Genomic DNA, 17170 nt, shown 5'->3' on the forward strand with positions numbered 1-17170 from the left:
TTAAATCTGTCGTAAATGTTTTATAAGTGAATTCTTTGCTGTGTATGCCGCCTTGTTCTGCTTTGCAGAAGTTTGACTTTCAGCCTAGTTGCCGGTAAAGCAGGCCTGTACCTCAGAGCCACTCTGTCGTAACAATAAGACCTGACAGCGCTCTCACGGCTCTCACTATATCAATCCAGACAACCAATTACAACCTCTTACAAGATCCTACAAATGAAAATAAGTTCCTTTGGCCTCTGGTCTCTTTATCTCTCTCTGTCTTTCGCTCTGTCTCTTGCTGCATTCTGTCGGCTTGTTTCTTCCTCTAGCTCCCAATTTTTTTTTTATCATTCCGTTTCCTGTGTCTGTCTAAGAAATAAAAAAAGGAAGGAATATCTACGCCTCGGAGCTCCAGAACATATTGTAATAAAAACGCCCCGCAGCTGTGTATTTATTCAGTAGCAGCAGGTATAACTTTTATAGCATCTCTTTTTCTTCCTTAGGTGCCCAACTCAACCTGTCGTTCTATTTTTTTTTTCTCTTTTTACAGTCAGTCCTCACTCTTTGCCTGAATTTAGCCATTTCCTCCTCTGCTATTTTTTTTTCTTCCTTAAACACACACTTGCTTTCCCCGTCCCTCTGACTCACTCAATGACTCTTTTCTTTCGTTCCCTCGAGCGCACACAAACATGCATACACACACTCACTTTATTCCCCCTGGAAGCGATTTGTCTTAACAGGTGGTCATTCAGATTCAAGGCCGGCACTGCAAGAGAGGTAGAGAGGAGGGGAGAGAGAGCGGAGAATTACGGGAGGAGCAGATGAGGAGGAAAAGGTGGGAAAGTGATTAGAGAGAGAAATGATGTGCTGGGGCATAGAGGGACATTATGTAGCATGTGATGCACTGTACTTTGACTCTAAGGTTGTGCTGTCATCAGGGTGCCATAATAACAGCAAGGGTGATTTCTGTACAGCACCTGTCGCTTTTACTTCCATGCACGTTATTCCTTGATGGCTGTAATTTCTTCTGTTTTGTGAAAAATCATTCTATATTGTTGCTGTTGTTGAAGCCTCGATGGCTTTGCTGCGCTTTTCAGTCCTTTTTTTTGCTAGTGTGCCCAACAGCCGCAGAAAATCTTCACTTTGAAAGTAAAAAAAAGAGGAACTATGACCATAAACCAGCTGTTCCCACATCTGTACACACTGGCTTCTACTGCAAGCAAGCATGGATTTCAGGATTTTACCTTTCCATATCAAGCTGTGAGAGGATAAGCCCCTTCTCTATATATCAGCCCACACTATATGTCTCTTGACACACAAAACCGAAACCCCCAGCCCGCTGCGCTGGCTCGCTCAACAACACATGCACACAGGATCTTATTTTATTATATTCCTTTTTTTCCCCAATGGAATTATCATTGTTTTATGTTTTATTACACATTTACAGAGCAAACTGAACTGACCATTAGCTGTACCTGATATAGCATTATGTCAGTTAAGTCCAATTTGGCTTTTCAATACGAATATTCAACCATACATTCCTCTTTTGCCATATGGAGTTTGAACAGTCTTTGGCAGGACATTCAGCCTGAGAGTAACATTTTTTGTAATATCGTTAACAAGCCAAGTTAGCCCTTGGAGCTAATGTGTGCTAACTACTGTAACGACTGATTGGAAATATGCACATTTTTTTGCAGACACTAACGTTAGGTATCAAACAAAAGCCAGAGACTGTATTGTTTTACATTACTCTGAGCTGTAGAGAATGTTATCCTGAACCTGATAAGGCAAAGCCTCTTTTTCCCTGGGCAGCTGCTTACGTCTTAAGCCTAGTTTACGTTACCTGATTTTCACCCCGCAAAATGCGTCGCGAGGACTATCGAGTGTTCATACCTGGCGACATGTGTTTCTGTAAGCGGGAGTCTCGCCAACTGTGTTATGACCTGTGTGTGCACACCACAAGATTTCTCCACCGAGTCCTCGCCGACAGAGCCCCAGATAACACTGTGATGTCACCAAACTTGGAGACGACACATCATAAAGGCATGGATATTCTTCGCAGTGTTGAATCAGATCTGCCTCCAGGGTCTGGGTCCAAACACAACAAGCTCCCCGCCAGTGTTGTTGTTGCTTGCCGGCTTGTCAGTATTGCTAGATCTTGGGAGAGAAACAAGCAACCAGAGCTATGGAAACAAGCCCAAAAGAAGCGATGGATATATAGAGAGAAAGGTGACATTTAGAGAGCAAGCCCAAAATAAGCAACTCCACTTTAGAAACAAGCCCAAAAAAACGCAGCCCGCAACTACCATTGTTTGTAAGCGACTTTACTGAAAAACAAGCCCAAAGTCGCGGCTAATAAGCGGACTTGGCGACCCTCCTCACATTTCTTCTGTCCTCCTGCGTGCTGACGTGGGATGTATCCCGCCTCTCAATGGCTGATGCTCTTTGTCAGTTGTGTCAGATTTCTCCAGTTGTCCACCATGCCAGATATCCAGTCCCAGTCACAGACAAGGGGGCGACTTGCTCGTAGGCTTGTTCACACATGAGGTCAACATCGCGGTGAAAATCGTGCAATGTGAACTAGGCTTTACTCAGACCCTGGTTTGGGTCTGCAGCTGCCTGTACCTGTAGAGCATGGTCAAAGGGAGGAGCACTCAATCTGCAGCTAAGTCTGGGCGCTGAAACGTCCCCAGAAGTACACTGCACACTGAGTGACAAAAAAAAAAAAACCTGCTTGAATTGAAGACTCTGGTTGACTTTCAGGAACCAGCTGTTCTGACCGTATCGAAGTAATAGCACAGACAAGAGCTGCTCATTTCTGGCTTTAAATGGTCTAAAATCAACCAAAATATCCACGTTAATAGACACTTCCCAGTGTCTGCATGTATAATGCTGCTGTAAAATGCTGCTGAAAAAAAAACCATCCCTGCGTGCATGGATCCAATTACTTAAATGTCAAGATTATTATTTTTTTTTCATTATGTTTATATCATTGTAAATTGAATATTTTGCGGGTTTTGATGGTAGGTAGCACAAAATAAGCAATTTAAATGAATTCCCTTCAGCTGTAGCAACTTATGATGGGCATTTTTTTATGACTTTCTCAAACTTAATAGACTCTAGACTAACAATCAATACAACAAAAAATAAACAAATTAAGCTAGACTGGAAGTTACCATGAGTAGTCGTAGTTTATATACTGCACACTGCTTGATAGCTTATTTGAAGACACTGCGTGAATAAGAGACACATGCTCTGTACCATGATAGCATTTAACCGTTCACCCCATTGTCATGCATCATGTAGGTAATTGCATGGTGGGCCTGAGAGAGCGGACAGCCCAGTCTCTTTACAGTATGTCACATTACCCAAGTTGAAAGTTTAATGACTCTGTTAAAAGGAGAGCCCTGTTTGAAGTTAATGTGCTCTGCTGTTAGAACTGCTATTATGGTACCGCTGGCTCTGTGTATGTGTGTGTGTGGGTGTGTGTGTGTGTATATCAGGGACAAAGAGTTCCCCGACACCATTTGTCTCAGATGGTGGCGTGTGCGTGTTTGTTCCTGATTTGTGTGTGTGTCCGTTTATACACAGCATTTATCTTTTTATGTGCCTGTTTGTGTTTTTATGTGACACTTCATATCCCCGTCCATTTATCCTTTTTTATCTGTCCTACAGAAGCATTACTGTATTGCTTCTGTTGGAGTATATATTATCTTCCCTCCCACGTTCTTTGAGCAGCAGGGTGGTGCAGCAAACAGGAAGATCATTTTTCATATGAAGTGCTGCGATTTCAGGCCCTCCAAGTCCCATGTTCCCACCCTGCTCTAGTGTCCTCGAGCAAGACTGTATATCCCAGCCAGCCTCAAGAAAGCTTCTACACCGATATTTCAGTTCAGCGGGGAACGTGAAGAAGCAGTCTCCCTCCTTGGGGAGCGACAAACTACTCCCTGCAAAAACTCTATGCTACAGGTGTACATACATGTGTATTTTTTATTTTACATGTGCTACGTACTGTTTAAAACTGTGCTCAATCATTCTTGTGTAGCTCTTGGACACCTACCTACATTTACCTTCACCATCTGTCTCTCTGGGTGATTGACTTTTTATAGACAGATGCAATTTTGTAGCTGTTTGTAGGTCTTTTGGGGCAAGTCAACACTCAGGTCATAAAGACCGCCTAGTCAGGGCTCAAGTCACATAAACAAGTCTAAATCAGGTCTCAAGTCTGTCAAAGCCAAGGCTAGGTATTGCTAAAAAAATACAATACCAGTACCCTTAAGTGATACCGATACTAATAGAGTATTCGATATAGTTGCTTAATATCTCGGCATGCCTAACTGCCAGCTCCATAAATACATTGCGCTCAACTTCACCACAGCACAGATTGGGCTTGCAGCTGTTGCAGTTGTTCGCTAATCACACGTCACATTAAATTGAAGAATGCTTGTGGTGATTGGCTGCAAGCAAAAGCATACAGATAGCCCTCTTTTTGAGATCTGGGTACAAAAAGGTATTGTTTGCCTGTAGAAGTTTCAGTACTACTTGGTACCGGGTTATTTCAGTCAATACCTTAAAGGTATCAAGTACCTAGCTCTAGTCAAAGCAAGTCTTAAGTAATTTAGACAAGTCTTACACAAGTCATAAGTTCAACAGACATGTCCAGGACAAGCCTTTGTCTGTTAAGGCAAGTCTCGGTTCATTAAGTTTAAGTCAAATCGGGCTGCAACGATTAGCCGACTAATCGATGACTAATCGGCTATTGAAATAATCAGTGATTATTTTAGCAGTTGACTAATTGGTTCTTTTTTTCATATAAAAGTACTATAAAAGTACCCCAAAATACTCTTATTGCAGTTTCTTACGTTCAAATATTGGCAGTTTTACACTCTCCCATGACGGTGAACTAAAACCCTTTGGCGTGAGTACGAAACAAGACATCAGATGACATAATTTTGGAGTTTGGGAGAGACAGACTGACATTTTTCAACATTTTAACACATTTTTTGGTAAAATGATTAGTCGACTAATGGAAGAAATAATCGACAGATTAGTCGACAATGAAAATAATCGTTAGTTGCAGCCCTAAAGTCAAACTCTGTTGATACATATGCAAGTCAATTCTAAAATTCGAGACTCAGGTCACTGAGGGTAAATCCGGGCAAAGTTTGAAGGCATGCTCAAGTCTCAAGTCATTGCAACAAGTCAAAATCAAGTCTCTAGTTTGTGCAAGTCTCAGATACAAGTCCTTCAGGTATCTATTACACTTATCAAAGCTGTAATGATAATGTTATCCCCATAGGTGAGACTATATCCCTTTTATACATAGTATATTCTATGTGTTTGGCTTTGCAAAGCGGGCCTGTGACTGTTTCACTTATTAGTTATTGCTCTGAGTGTTGTTGCTTTCAAGTCCGTCCTCCAAGTCTTCAGAGAATCAGATCTCATCACGATCAAATTTCACAGAAGTCAAGTCACCAATTCTAATTTTCTGGACTTAGCCTGGCCTGAATCCAGCTCTCAAAGCTACAGCTCTGTTTCGTGTTCTGTTTCCTCTCTCATTCCTTCCACCTCGTCTTCGGAGCATTTAAAGTCTCAGTTTCTCCTCCATTCCCCTGTTGTATACGAAGGATGATGACCGGACAATAGCTGTCCCAGTGGAACGCCAGTGGCTTGTGTTTATCCCCGTCTCGGTGCTTTCTCTCCGGGCAGGTTGAGCTTCCTGAGCCCCGTGGTCTGCCTGGGCGTAGGCTGGCTGATAAGTCGCCTGCAGGTCGCAGTGAGGACAGCCAAAGCCAGAGCTAATCCGGCCATGAAGCTATAGAATATTACCGAGACGAATTATGAAATGAGTCCCTTTCACTGAGAGGGATTTTAATCATCTGTAAGAACATACTTATGTGCGAGACAATATATTATTGAGCTGTGCTCCAGCAGAGGCGGCTTTCTTTGTTGGTGACAGAATGTTGTAAACTATTTATACATACCTTTGTTTATTAGGCATGTAGAGCATTGCACAACACTTGTTTTTGTTCTCTCTGCTCTTTTTCCTCCCCTCTCAGATCAAACACTTGGCCTTGGAAGTCTGCCTTTACCCTCAGTTCAAGAGTTGCAAACACATTTAGTTCTAGCGGAAAGAATGAGAACCCTTAACATTGGAAGCCCTTGAAATCGGCCTCTGTGAAAGAACTGTCTTCGTGTTGCCGTCCACCAATATCCTGGCAAAAATAGCTGTGTAAGAGCTGGCTACACACTTGACAAAGGCCAGTTTTTAGTGTTGGCTCTTTCTGAGAGCTATTGCTGCACCAAAACCCCCTTTCCACTCTTTCTTTTGTACACTTGACCTGAGTGCTGTAGTGTACGTCTCTCTACAGCTGTCTCTTCCCTCAGTGCTCGCTTTGTATCCATCACTGCGTCTCATCCTTGTGTGTCAGCAAGGCAGAACAGCTCAATTAATACATCACACACAAACCAGAGAAAGATGAAAGAGTGAGTGAGGCGAGGGAGGTAGAAATGGAGCCACACACTTGATATATACTTTTAATGAAACTCAGTGATCACACTTTTAAAGGGGCAACAAGCGAAATTCATCATTTTTAGATTGAAGAAATTAAAAAATTGCTATGTGAAGAACTAGAGGTGTAATTTCATCTGGAGTATAGCATGACCTCACACACCCTCTCTCTGTGTTGATCTCCAGCCCATTGTTTACAAGCCGGTCCCGCTGTGCGTTCATGTACGTTCATGTGAATGTGGTTAATGTCCGGAGCTTTGGTCCCAGCAATGGGTCAGGCGTTTCGGTTGTGTTAGGTGTGTAGCCCGGCAGCCCAGCTAATTTGCAATTAGCATTGTAAAATGTAGCCTGGCGGGCAGTCTGGCGGCTGTGTTTAGCTATTCCCCTGCCTACTTCAATGATGATGGTACCTGTAATATATTTGCTGAAATGGAGGCGAGGCTCAGTGACTAGAAGAGCTGGTAGAAGCGCTCCATAGCTGCAAGCTACTCCAGTGGCCGTAGTAGCTCTAGTGCTAACTGTGGGAGCTAAAGCTAACATTCCTCTCTCCAACCCTCTAGTGGGTTGGAGAGCAGAGGTAGAGGGAGGAGTGGCTCATGACACACTTTGTTTTGCTCTACAGGCAGTGCACAACAGCAAACCTAGCAGTGAAACGGTTTCGCTTATTGCCCCTTTAATGAAACTGCAGAACACAGAAGAAAGCAACACAACTGTCAAACATACTCAAGCACACACATGAAAGCAGTCAGACACATGAAGCACACATGATATTGTCAAAGTCTCTTCTTGTTGCATTCTGCAGCCTGGAAACCTTCATAAAGTTCATAGAGGTCTCATTTCTAAGAGAAAAAACATGGATGTTTTTTACTCTGAAGTATACAACATTTCTTTCAGTATTTCTGTTGCATTCCTCTCATCCAAACAAGTGGTTGCTGGAACTTGTGTGTTTGCTCAAGTGAAAGGTTTGGATTCCAAGGCAGGCATAGAGGTAGCCTTTGCTGCATTAGCAGGGCAGTTTCTGTGCCTTCTTGTGGGAATTGATTAAGTTTTCTTTACATCTTTTTTAAAGGTTTCTGTAGTCTACTATTTTAGACTTTCTGAAAAAAAGCTCTTTGATACCTCTCTGTCTCTCATGTCTTCTCAATTTTAAACAAAGGCGTCATCGGAGTTCTTTTTAATGTATTTCAAATGGAAACTCAGCCTTTACCAGAAAGCAGTGACATAGTTTACAGTGCTGATCCTCCCACACACCCCGCACCCCTGCTTATGGTGTAAGCATTGAGAATGAGAGAGTTTGGAGGTGGAACATGGTGCTCTTAAATCTTTTACTTTACCAGGTGAGGACACATTGATTCAATATAATACTGAGCATTTGCACTGTAGAAATGCATTAATGGATCTATAGTCAGTGTAGTACCTACAGTTAGATTGCAGTCGGCACACTCCCATTGTGGAGAAGCAGACGGGAGTACTGGGGCAAAGAAGCTAAACGGCGTGGCCTTCTGCTCTGTACCTCCATGGTAGTTTGGTTCCAAAATTCATGATATAACATAGGCTAACTAATCAAACAGAGGCAGTGGTAACTCATAACTCCTTGTGAAATAACTGTTTCTGTCAAAGGAGTGGCGGCTGTGGACAGGGCAGCAGCAAAACATATTTTAGCCTCCTTAAATAAAGATAACAATAAAAAAGAACAAAAAAACCCGTCAGTTTAAGTGTAGGTTGACAACCGACTCGATCGTGTTGTCAGAACCCAACTAATGTGGTGCCCATATGTAGGTTTAAGAAGCAGCAACGTCTTGCAGAAACCTATGTCCATGGATGGATTAATGAACAGGCCTACGGGGCATAAGCCATGGGGCCCAAAGTGTAAGGGGGCCTCTTGGCCTTCACTTATAAAAATCACATGACACACGCACCAACCAGGAAGAGACACAAAATGACTACAAATGGACACAAAACCACAAAAAGATGCATCACAATGACAAAGAGAAAACCACCACAAAGTATGTGTGTCTATGTAGGAGAGCAGGTGGGGCCCTTTGCATACTGTATCTGTGCCCAGGGGCCCCTTGTCTCATAATCCACCGAAGCCTACATCAGTTCACGTGGGAAAACGTTTTTGAGGGGCTTGTGAAAATAGCATTTTTTTTTGGCTAAAATATACATACTTTGAGCAAAATTCGATTTTTGGGATTTGAAAACATCAGGAACGCTACCAGGAAGCTTCAGAAGGATATGAAAAAAGAAGCCACCCTTTAATTTGACATCAAAACACAAGCAATCAGACGTCCAATTCTTACGTAAGGCGTGCTCTTTGTAATGTGGCTAAAGCAGATGAGGCACTGTTACTCTTAATGCATCGTCTGCCATCTGGCCTGGACTGTGTTTATCTATTGGCAGGCCTCGTCTTGTGTCCTCTAAATAGGGCTGAGGCCAAATGGACAAAAACACCTAAAATTGGCTCACAGATCCACATTGTCCCTGTAATGATGGGCAATTATTTATGAAACAACCTTTGAAATTGGTGTTTAGTAGCTAATGTGTCACAGCTATTAGTCAGAGCCATGGGTTGCAGAGAGGGAGAGCTTTTGTGTCTTTGTCACATGTTCTTTCTCTAACTTTTTCCCTCTCCCCCTCTTTTCAGTGACCCTTCTCTACCCTGCTTTGGGTTTCTTGTCTCAACTTTTTTGTCTCTCTTTCTGTTATCTGTCTTTCTGTATTTCTCTCTCCCCCTCCTGCCCCCAAAGGCCCATTAGTCTGTCTAACTAGGCTGTGATTACAGGACTTATGTGTTCAGTGTGTGATCATAGTGCCAACTTTGTCCTCTGAGTCTCTCTCTGACTGACTGACTGCTCACTAAGGCACACTGATCCCTCTGTGCATTGCCCGGAGTATTCATTTATTTGCACTTCATGTGCTCCTTTCTCTCTTCCTTTCCTTTTTTCTCAGCCTCTCTTGCCGACTTCACTTTTTTTGTCTTTCACTCTTTCAAGTCGGCTCCCTTTCTCGCTTCTCTTCACCCTCCTTCGCTGATTATTTTCTCTCGTCGTCTCTCTCCGTCTCCCGCCTCAGTCTCTCTCAGTGTCTCTCCACCACCCTTGGCCTCTTCCACTCTAATCTTCTCCAAATGCCTCTATGTTATCAGCTAACCACAGAACCATGCTTTGGGCACCCGGCAGTGTTAACCCAAAAAATAATAAAGTTAAGTGTTTAGTAAAGGATCTCCCGTAGTCCACTGAGGCCTCCTCACGCTCTAGCCAAGGCGCCAGTGTCTCGTTTTCAAGCAAAGAAGAAGAAAAAAACATTCACTGTCATGGCCTCTCAGGGTTTTGGCTTTCCAAACTGTGGTGACATTGAAGACATTTTTTTTTTTTTTTTAATGGCGCTTAAATAGCGTTTATGTAACCTTGTATTTATAGTCTACCCCTGAGTCATGGCTGTGGGATAAAAAGATGTGACAGAACACATCTGAGAAAATAGTTTTCTGCAAGTGATATGATTATTTGAAAAGTTCAGCTGGTGTATCGACGGCTTTGTTCCGACACTTGTTTCTCTGTGCAACCGTAAAACATCGAAAATCTTTAAGCAGATCATCGTGTCAGAGTCCATCGCCTCCCTGTCAACGCATTAGGCAGCAAGATTACACGTCTCAAGTCGCCACATCTGACAAGGCCCACACCATGAGTCAGACTGCGTAGGTTCCTACTCTTTGCTCACCAGTACATCCATGTGCCCAGTTCTTAATGTCAATATGGCCAAATATTTGTCATGTAGCAGTGGGTATGAGATCCAAGTCTTTGTAAGAACACCAACACTGCTTTGGATGAGGAGAAATGGTCACTTGTCAAGGAGTCTGCTGCCGACTCAAGACTGTGCCACGCAGGTTATTTTCGATGGCCCTCACTAGGCTCCTGAAATGGTAGAAATTTGAAGCAGAAAACAAAAGTTAAAGCCAAGTAACACACACGAAAGTGCAAGAGTGAAGGTAATACTTTTCGAGGATGAAAAATAGCAGCCCTTGCGCAGGGTGCTCTTCAAAGTGCTGAAAAAAGGGTTCTGTTTGGTTGTCAGACTCATATTGCCTCAAGGCTGTAGGTGTAAGACTGCAAGAGAGCCTGATACTCCTTGTGTGTGTGTGTGTGTGTGTGTGTGTGTGTGTGTGGGCAGGCAGGTGGGGGGTACAGGGGAGGGTCTTTTTAAGCGGACGAGCTTAAAGCATGGGTAACTTTAATGTCAGCAAAATCCCTTAAAAATGAGGCAGTAATGCAGCTCGCCATATGCTGCTACAGATGTTGATATTACATTATAGATTAAGATAAATGTGCTGATGATGGCTTTCATGCACGCCTGCTGCATACTACTGAGTTTGAAACAACGGCCATTCTCACTCACTGACTGCTCAAAGACATCACGACGAGTGAACTGTGGTGTCTTGGTTGCCATGCCAACTTCGGTTTCGACGGGGTGCTTAAGTACTTGGCAATGTCTCTTAGTGTAAGAACAGATATTTTCAGTGATGGACGTATTTAGATCTTGTACTGAAGTAAAAGTGGTAGCATCAGTGATGTATTTTGGGGGGGGGATATGCAGGTATAAGGCATATGCCAACCTCCTTTTGTTGCCATTTACAGTATACCTACATTTCAGCTAAAAAGCCATTGGAGTAGTTTGAACCCACTTCCTTGTCAGTAACCTCCATATCTACCTAGTAGTACAACCCCCTCATCAAAGACCACTACACCACAGGGTAGCACTACAACATAACTGTAAGGGAAGTGTTTTTTGTAATTGTTAAATTTGATGTAGGTTTGTCACAGAACTGGAATTTCCAACTTTGATGCAATGTCATAGAAAAAAGTGATATTCATTGCCACGGGGAAAAATTAACATCTAGAGTACAGCATTTAAAATATACATAGAATATATCTGTATCTTGGTGGTCATTTACAATTGGATCCCCTAAGACGTATGTTATACCAGGTATAAACAGTTTACATTTTATATAGTGTAAAGCCCTATTTGGATGGGATTAGTTTAACGTGGAGACGTGGGGTAAAGTAATTATTATGAGGGATTTTAGTCCCGTCCGAACGTGCCATGTCTCTAATAATTACGGATAATGTCAGTAAAAATGACGTCGACTTTAACCTTCTATAAAACGGTCTGGAGAAAATACCTCGGGTAATATTAACCCTGTGCGAATGCGATCCTCTGTAAAAATGTATATAAATATTTCGTCACGTCCTGTTTAGAACGATTTTTACGTGTTTACACCTAGTTTTCCACGTTTTTTCTAGAGATGCACCGATCCAGCTTTTTCAGTTTCGATACCGATCCCGATGCTGTGGCTTTGAGTATCAGCCGATGCCCGATACCGATCCAATACCATGGTTGACCTAAAAAGCTGTACATCTTTACATGTAGAACAGAAAAGACTAGAGGCATCAGGCATTGATGACTACACAGTTCTTTCCTAAGATCAAATGAAACTGATTAATGCAATGATGAACTATTTATTTCTAACAAAAATAAACAATTGTGCAACACCGTGCGAATCGGACATTCATATTACAGACATCCTGTGGTAAACTTACATCAGTTCACATCCCCATGTAAAACTAATCCCGTCCAAATAGCACTTAAGTAATAGTACAGATGTTTTAGCAATAAAAGCATAAAGGATCAAAATCAAAACTATAGAAATAAGATGTTTTTCTTTTTTTGTTCAGAGAAAAAACAACCAGTGGGATAAATGCAGGGCAGTAAAAAGTACAATCGTTCTCTCTAAACATAGTGAAGTACAAGTCTAAGTAGCATATCAAAGAAATATCTCAAATGGTACCTTAAGTCAATAATTTGGTAAATGCAAGTGTAGATAGGCTCTTTCACCGGTATTGAACGATAGACAGATATACTTTAATATAAAAAATACTCAGGTCAACTCAACTCTTAGATGTTCCTTTTAGGAAACTTCACCTTTACTGTGTCTCGTCTTTGAGCAGCATATGCTTACAGCAGTAATGTGCTGAGCTCTCTCTGGCTTGTGTAGCTGTCCGTGGTCCTGAACACAGACTCAAAGCTCCTGCTCTCTGTCCACGGTGCTGAAAGGAAAAACACACCGAGTGCAGACCTTTAAGTACAGTGAATTCTCTGCTGCGCTATTGAAAGCTAACCGAGGGCTCTCTTTGTCTCCGGGCTTGTTTTGAAAAGCCCTGTGGTCGTGTTTTGTGCGCGGCCTTTGGTGTGTTTTTGCTGCTGAAGCCAGAGGATGATGGAAAGCTCTTTGTCCGGTTTAAGTCCTCAACAGATGGTATTAATGCACTTATCAAAGGATACGTTCGCTCTCACCGGATTTTGACAGGCCTGCCTCGGTGTTAATGGCCCTCTTTCGTTATTCCAAATTTAACATGTCATATTGTCTTACATTGTTGGACTTGTAAATTTAGGACCGCTCTTTTTTTTTTTATGAGTTGGCCTTTAACATGTTTTGTTGACATGCACTTGTGGCACACTGTTGACAAACTTATTTATATGGACAAGATAAGATAAATGCAAACAAGCTCTATAATCCCTCCTAAATTGACCTCTATGCTTCTGTTTGTTTTTCCTCCTTTATTTCCCACAGTGGTGCTGCTGAATTCTAAAGAGACTCAGGCAGAGCTGGGCTGGACGTCCTATCCCCCCAATGGAGTAAGTGTGCTTACTTGCATTTTTCATCATCTTTATGTTTGTTTGTACACATGCTTGTGCACTCGCTCGGCTCCACAACACAGCTGCTTGCTCAACAGCTGGCACACACACCGCCCCTTTTCATCCCTCTCATGCTGTTTCTACTTTATCCTTCTTCTACTCATTGTTCCCTTCCTCTCTCGCACCTTGCCTTCTCCCCCAGTCCACAGCTCATCATTATCATTAATCGATGGCGCTTATGCAGGCTAGGATACTGCGGTGTCCAAACCAGAGCACAAATATGCTGCCACAGATAAATGGTCCCCCTCCGTATCGATCGTTTTGGCTTGTAAAAACCTGAACGCTAAGTTATGACTGCAAGACAAAGGCAGGAGCCCCGTTTTTTTAAAGAATCTGCCACTGAGGCAGTTTGTCACCCACTTCCCACCTGGAGTTTGGCCTTTCTTTTGCACAGCACACTCAAAATGTCTATTATATAAGCAGCAGTGTACACGTGTGTGCTGTTTAGTGTACATTGTGTTGAGTCACTGTCACCTTGAGGTGGCTGCTGGACCACATGCAAAGCTAAATCTGAGATTAATGGACCTGTGAGACTCGCCCACCATCCCCGATAGAACTGAGAGAGAACACACTGCATCCACTCTGATGAAGTCACCTCAACATTAGTGCAGTTTATCACGTAACCATTACAGATAATCTATTTCCACTGTCTGCTTCGCTTTGTGTGGATATGTTTTTGTATGCGAGAGAGCCACATTTTGTGTTCCGTTTACTTTCAGGTCTGTCAAGTCAGAGTCATTCTCAGGAATTCAAATAGTGACACGGATGATGATATATCAGATAAAGAGTTTTAAAGTTTTTCACACTTTATACAGCAAATGCTGACATGCAAAGTAAATCAAGATACTGACTCTGCCACTGTTGTACATTCTTAGGGACAGTGTGAAAGTTATGTGAGTGGTGGCGGGGGCTGGCAGGCTTAACTTAGGATGCTTCTAAAGACTAAGTTTAAACTCAGCCTAGTCAACTGGTCTAAACATACGGCAACACTCAGAAAACAGTCAGACTTGAGCACAATTTAATCTAGAAGTTTAAACAAGTTTAAACATTGTCTGAAAAAAACATGATCATGGCACACTGTCCTACGAAACATGATGAAAAATCAGTAAATAAAAGTTAACAAATAACTTTTATTTATTGTGTATTGTGCATGCATGTGGTTCCGTCCATTGAGTCTGTGAGTACATGTGTGTGTTTGTGAGCGTAAAAGAGAGAGACAGAGATAGCGACAGGGACGGAGAGACGGAGAGACAGGGACGGAGAGACAGAGACGGAGAGACAGGGACAGAAAGACAGAGACAGGGACAGAGAGACAGCGACAGAGAGACAGGGACGGAGAGACAGAAAGACAGTGACACAGAGAGACGGAGAGAGAGAGACAGAGAGACGGAGAGACAGAGAGAGAGACACACACACAGAGACAGAGAGAGAGACAGACAGAGAGACAGAGAGACACAGAGACAGACAGAGAGAGAGAGAGACAGGGACGGAGAGACAGAGACAGGGATGGGAGACTGAGAGAGAGACGGAGAGACAGAGACAGGGACGGAGACAGAGAGACAGGGACGGAGAGACAGTGAGAGATCTGTTGATGGTTGGAGCAACTGCTTAGTCTCTCATGCTGATCCAAACTCCTCCTTTTTGGTATCTTAATACGTTTAGCATAATTCAGGAACCAACTAGCGAGGGTAGCTACGTTTAATTGTCTAGTCGACTAATGCCACATATCATTAAGCCTAACCCCATTTTTCATTTCATACAAGAAAATAAAAAAAAAACACCTTCTCCATCATCTATACATTTTTTGTACCCCAGCCACCCCCACCCCTGCTTGGCTAAGAGAAAAACTGCAACACCTTCCCCCAAGTACTCAGAATAATATAACAATAGGGAATCAGTTCAGTCCACTCATCATTAATGACTTAAAGTGCATATAGAATTTAAATCTTTAATATTTCAATATACTCAAGTTTTCGTACAGCTACCAATTGTGAGAATTATGTTCTGATTGTTGTGCTGTGCACATGGCTAAACACGCTTATGACCTGAAGCACACATGAAAGCCATGCTGTTGATGTGAACTTTGAAAAAATGACAGTAACATTAACCAAAAAGTTCAGTTCAGCAAAAAGAAAACATAAAAAAACATCCACTTTCTGAACCCCCCACCTCCTAATAACTTCTGTACAGTCTCTAAACTGGTGGTAATACTGTATCTAAAGAAAGGCTACAGTTGTTTTGAATTCTACATTAGTCATTTTACTTGTGTCAGCAGATGCACCAATAATTACCACTTATTGAAATCAGTCAAAGAGAAACCCCTTTTTTTCCATCACCATTTTCAAAATAGCATCAACAAAAATCAGTTTCTTTAAGTATTTCTAGACATCAGTGCCATGTTGAGACTAAATGTGAACCCAAGAAGTTGTTTTGAAATGCCATGTTTACACTTGCCTCCTTTCATTTTTCACATCTTAGATTCATCTTACTGTATAACCTTTCTACCGTACTGTTTCTTGGGAGTGTAGCAGCAGAGCGTAGGCAGAAATATTTAACAAACACTCCTCTCAAATGCCATTACTTTTAGTGACAAAGGCGGCGGAGATGAAAAGAAACCAGCCGAAAAAGCGGCTGGGGTCTGACCCTCAGTTTCAGAAACACCACTCAAGGCTGATGTAATGACTGAGGTTGTGCGGTTTGTCATTTTCTCTGTGACGTTATTAAAACAATCTGAGTGCCGATGCTTTTCCAGACGCCCACACACCCACTCATCAGATTATGTCATTAGACTGTTAACCTGTACCGACTGTATTCTTTCCTTCTCTGACTTTTGGCTTTCTTTGTCGTTATCCTTGTTGCCTCCCACCCACCCCACTTTACTTTGGTTCTGTCTTCTCCCTCCCTCATAACTCCCCGCTGTTTTTCCTCTGTTGTTTTAATGATATCATCGACTCCCTTCCCATCTGTTTTGTCCTCCACCTCCACCTTTAATCCTCTGTTTTGTCCCTCTCTCCACCTGCGTCCGTCTCTACAGTGGGAGGAGATCAGCGGTGTCGATGAGAAGTACAAGCCTATCCGGACGTACCAGGTGTGCAACGTGATGGAACCCACGCAGCAGAACAACTGGCTGCAGACCGGCTGGGTGGCGCGCAGAGGTGGCCAGCGCATTTTCGTGGAGCTCCAGTTCACGCTGCGCGACTGCAACAGCATCCCCGGCGTAGCAGGCACGTGCAAGGAGACCTTCAACCTCCTCTATGTCGAGTCCGACAGGGACCTCGGGGGCGTGACCCGAGAGGACCGCTACACCAAGATCGACACCATCGCTGCCGACGAGAGCTTCACACAGGGCGACCTGGGCGAGAGGAAGATGAAGCTGAACACGGAGGTGCGCGAGATCGGCCACCTCAACCGCAAGGGCTTCCACCTGGCTTTCCAGGACGTCGGTGCCTGCGTGGCCCTGGTAGCCGTGCGAGTGTACTACAAGCGCTGCCTCGCCACCGTCCAGAACCTGGCAGTGTTCCCGGACACGGTGGCTGAGGCGGCCTTCGCCACGCTGGTGGAGGTGCGCGGCACCTGCGTCAACAACTCTGAGGTTGATGCTGACAGCCCTCCCAGGATGCATTGCAGCGCCGAGGGTGAATGGCTGGTGCCCATTGGGAAGTGCAGCTGCAGCGCTGGCTACGAAGAGGGACACAGCAGCTGTGAAGGTAGGAAATGAACAAATAGACAGTGGGATGCATGGGGTAGATGAAAGAGGCCAGAAAACAAAGCGGGAACAAAAGGAACAAGAAAAGGATGTGGGGAGGGGAGAACGAAACAAACAAATACAAGAACAAGGCAAAGAAATGTTTGCGAGGCAGATGTGAAGGTAGGAGAAGGAGGGAGGAAAGTTGATTTGACTGCTTTAAGTCCTGTTGATGATGTCTT

The 17170-nt window shown here is 43.3% G+C and overlaps 1 protein-coding gene across 2 annotated transcripts in view; it reads left to right on the forward strand.

The window, feature by feature from the left end:
- LOC125904788 (ephrin type-A receptor 7-like) overlaps window positions 1-17170 on the forward strand; it is a 214877-nt gene that overhangs the window by 44839 nt on the left and 152868 nt on the right. For both annotated transcript variants that reach the window (XM_049602421.1, XM_049602422.1), the window contains exons 2-3: window positions 13119-13183; window positions 16278-16950. In XM_049602421.1, the coding sequence (XP_049458378.1) occupies window positions 13119-13183; window positions 16278-16950 (738 nt within the window). The remainder of the gene's footprint in view (window positions 1-13118; window positions 13184-16277; window positions 16951-17170) is intronic.

This window comes from Epinephelus fuscoguttatus, linkage group LG17 (genome assembly GCF_011397635.1).
Source record: "Epinephelus fuscoguttatus linkage group LG17, E.fuscoguttatus.final_Chr_v1".
NCBI classification, from domain to species: Eukaryota; Metazoa; Chordata; class Actinopteri; order Perciformes; family Serranidae; genus Epinephelus; species Epinephelus fuscoguttatus.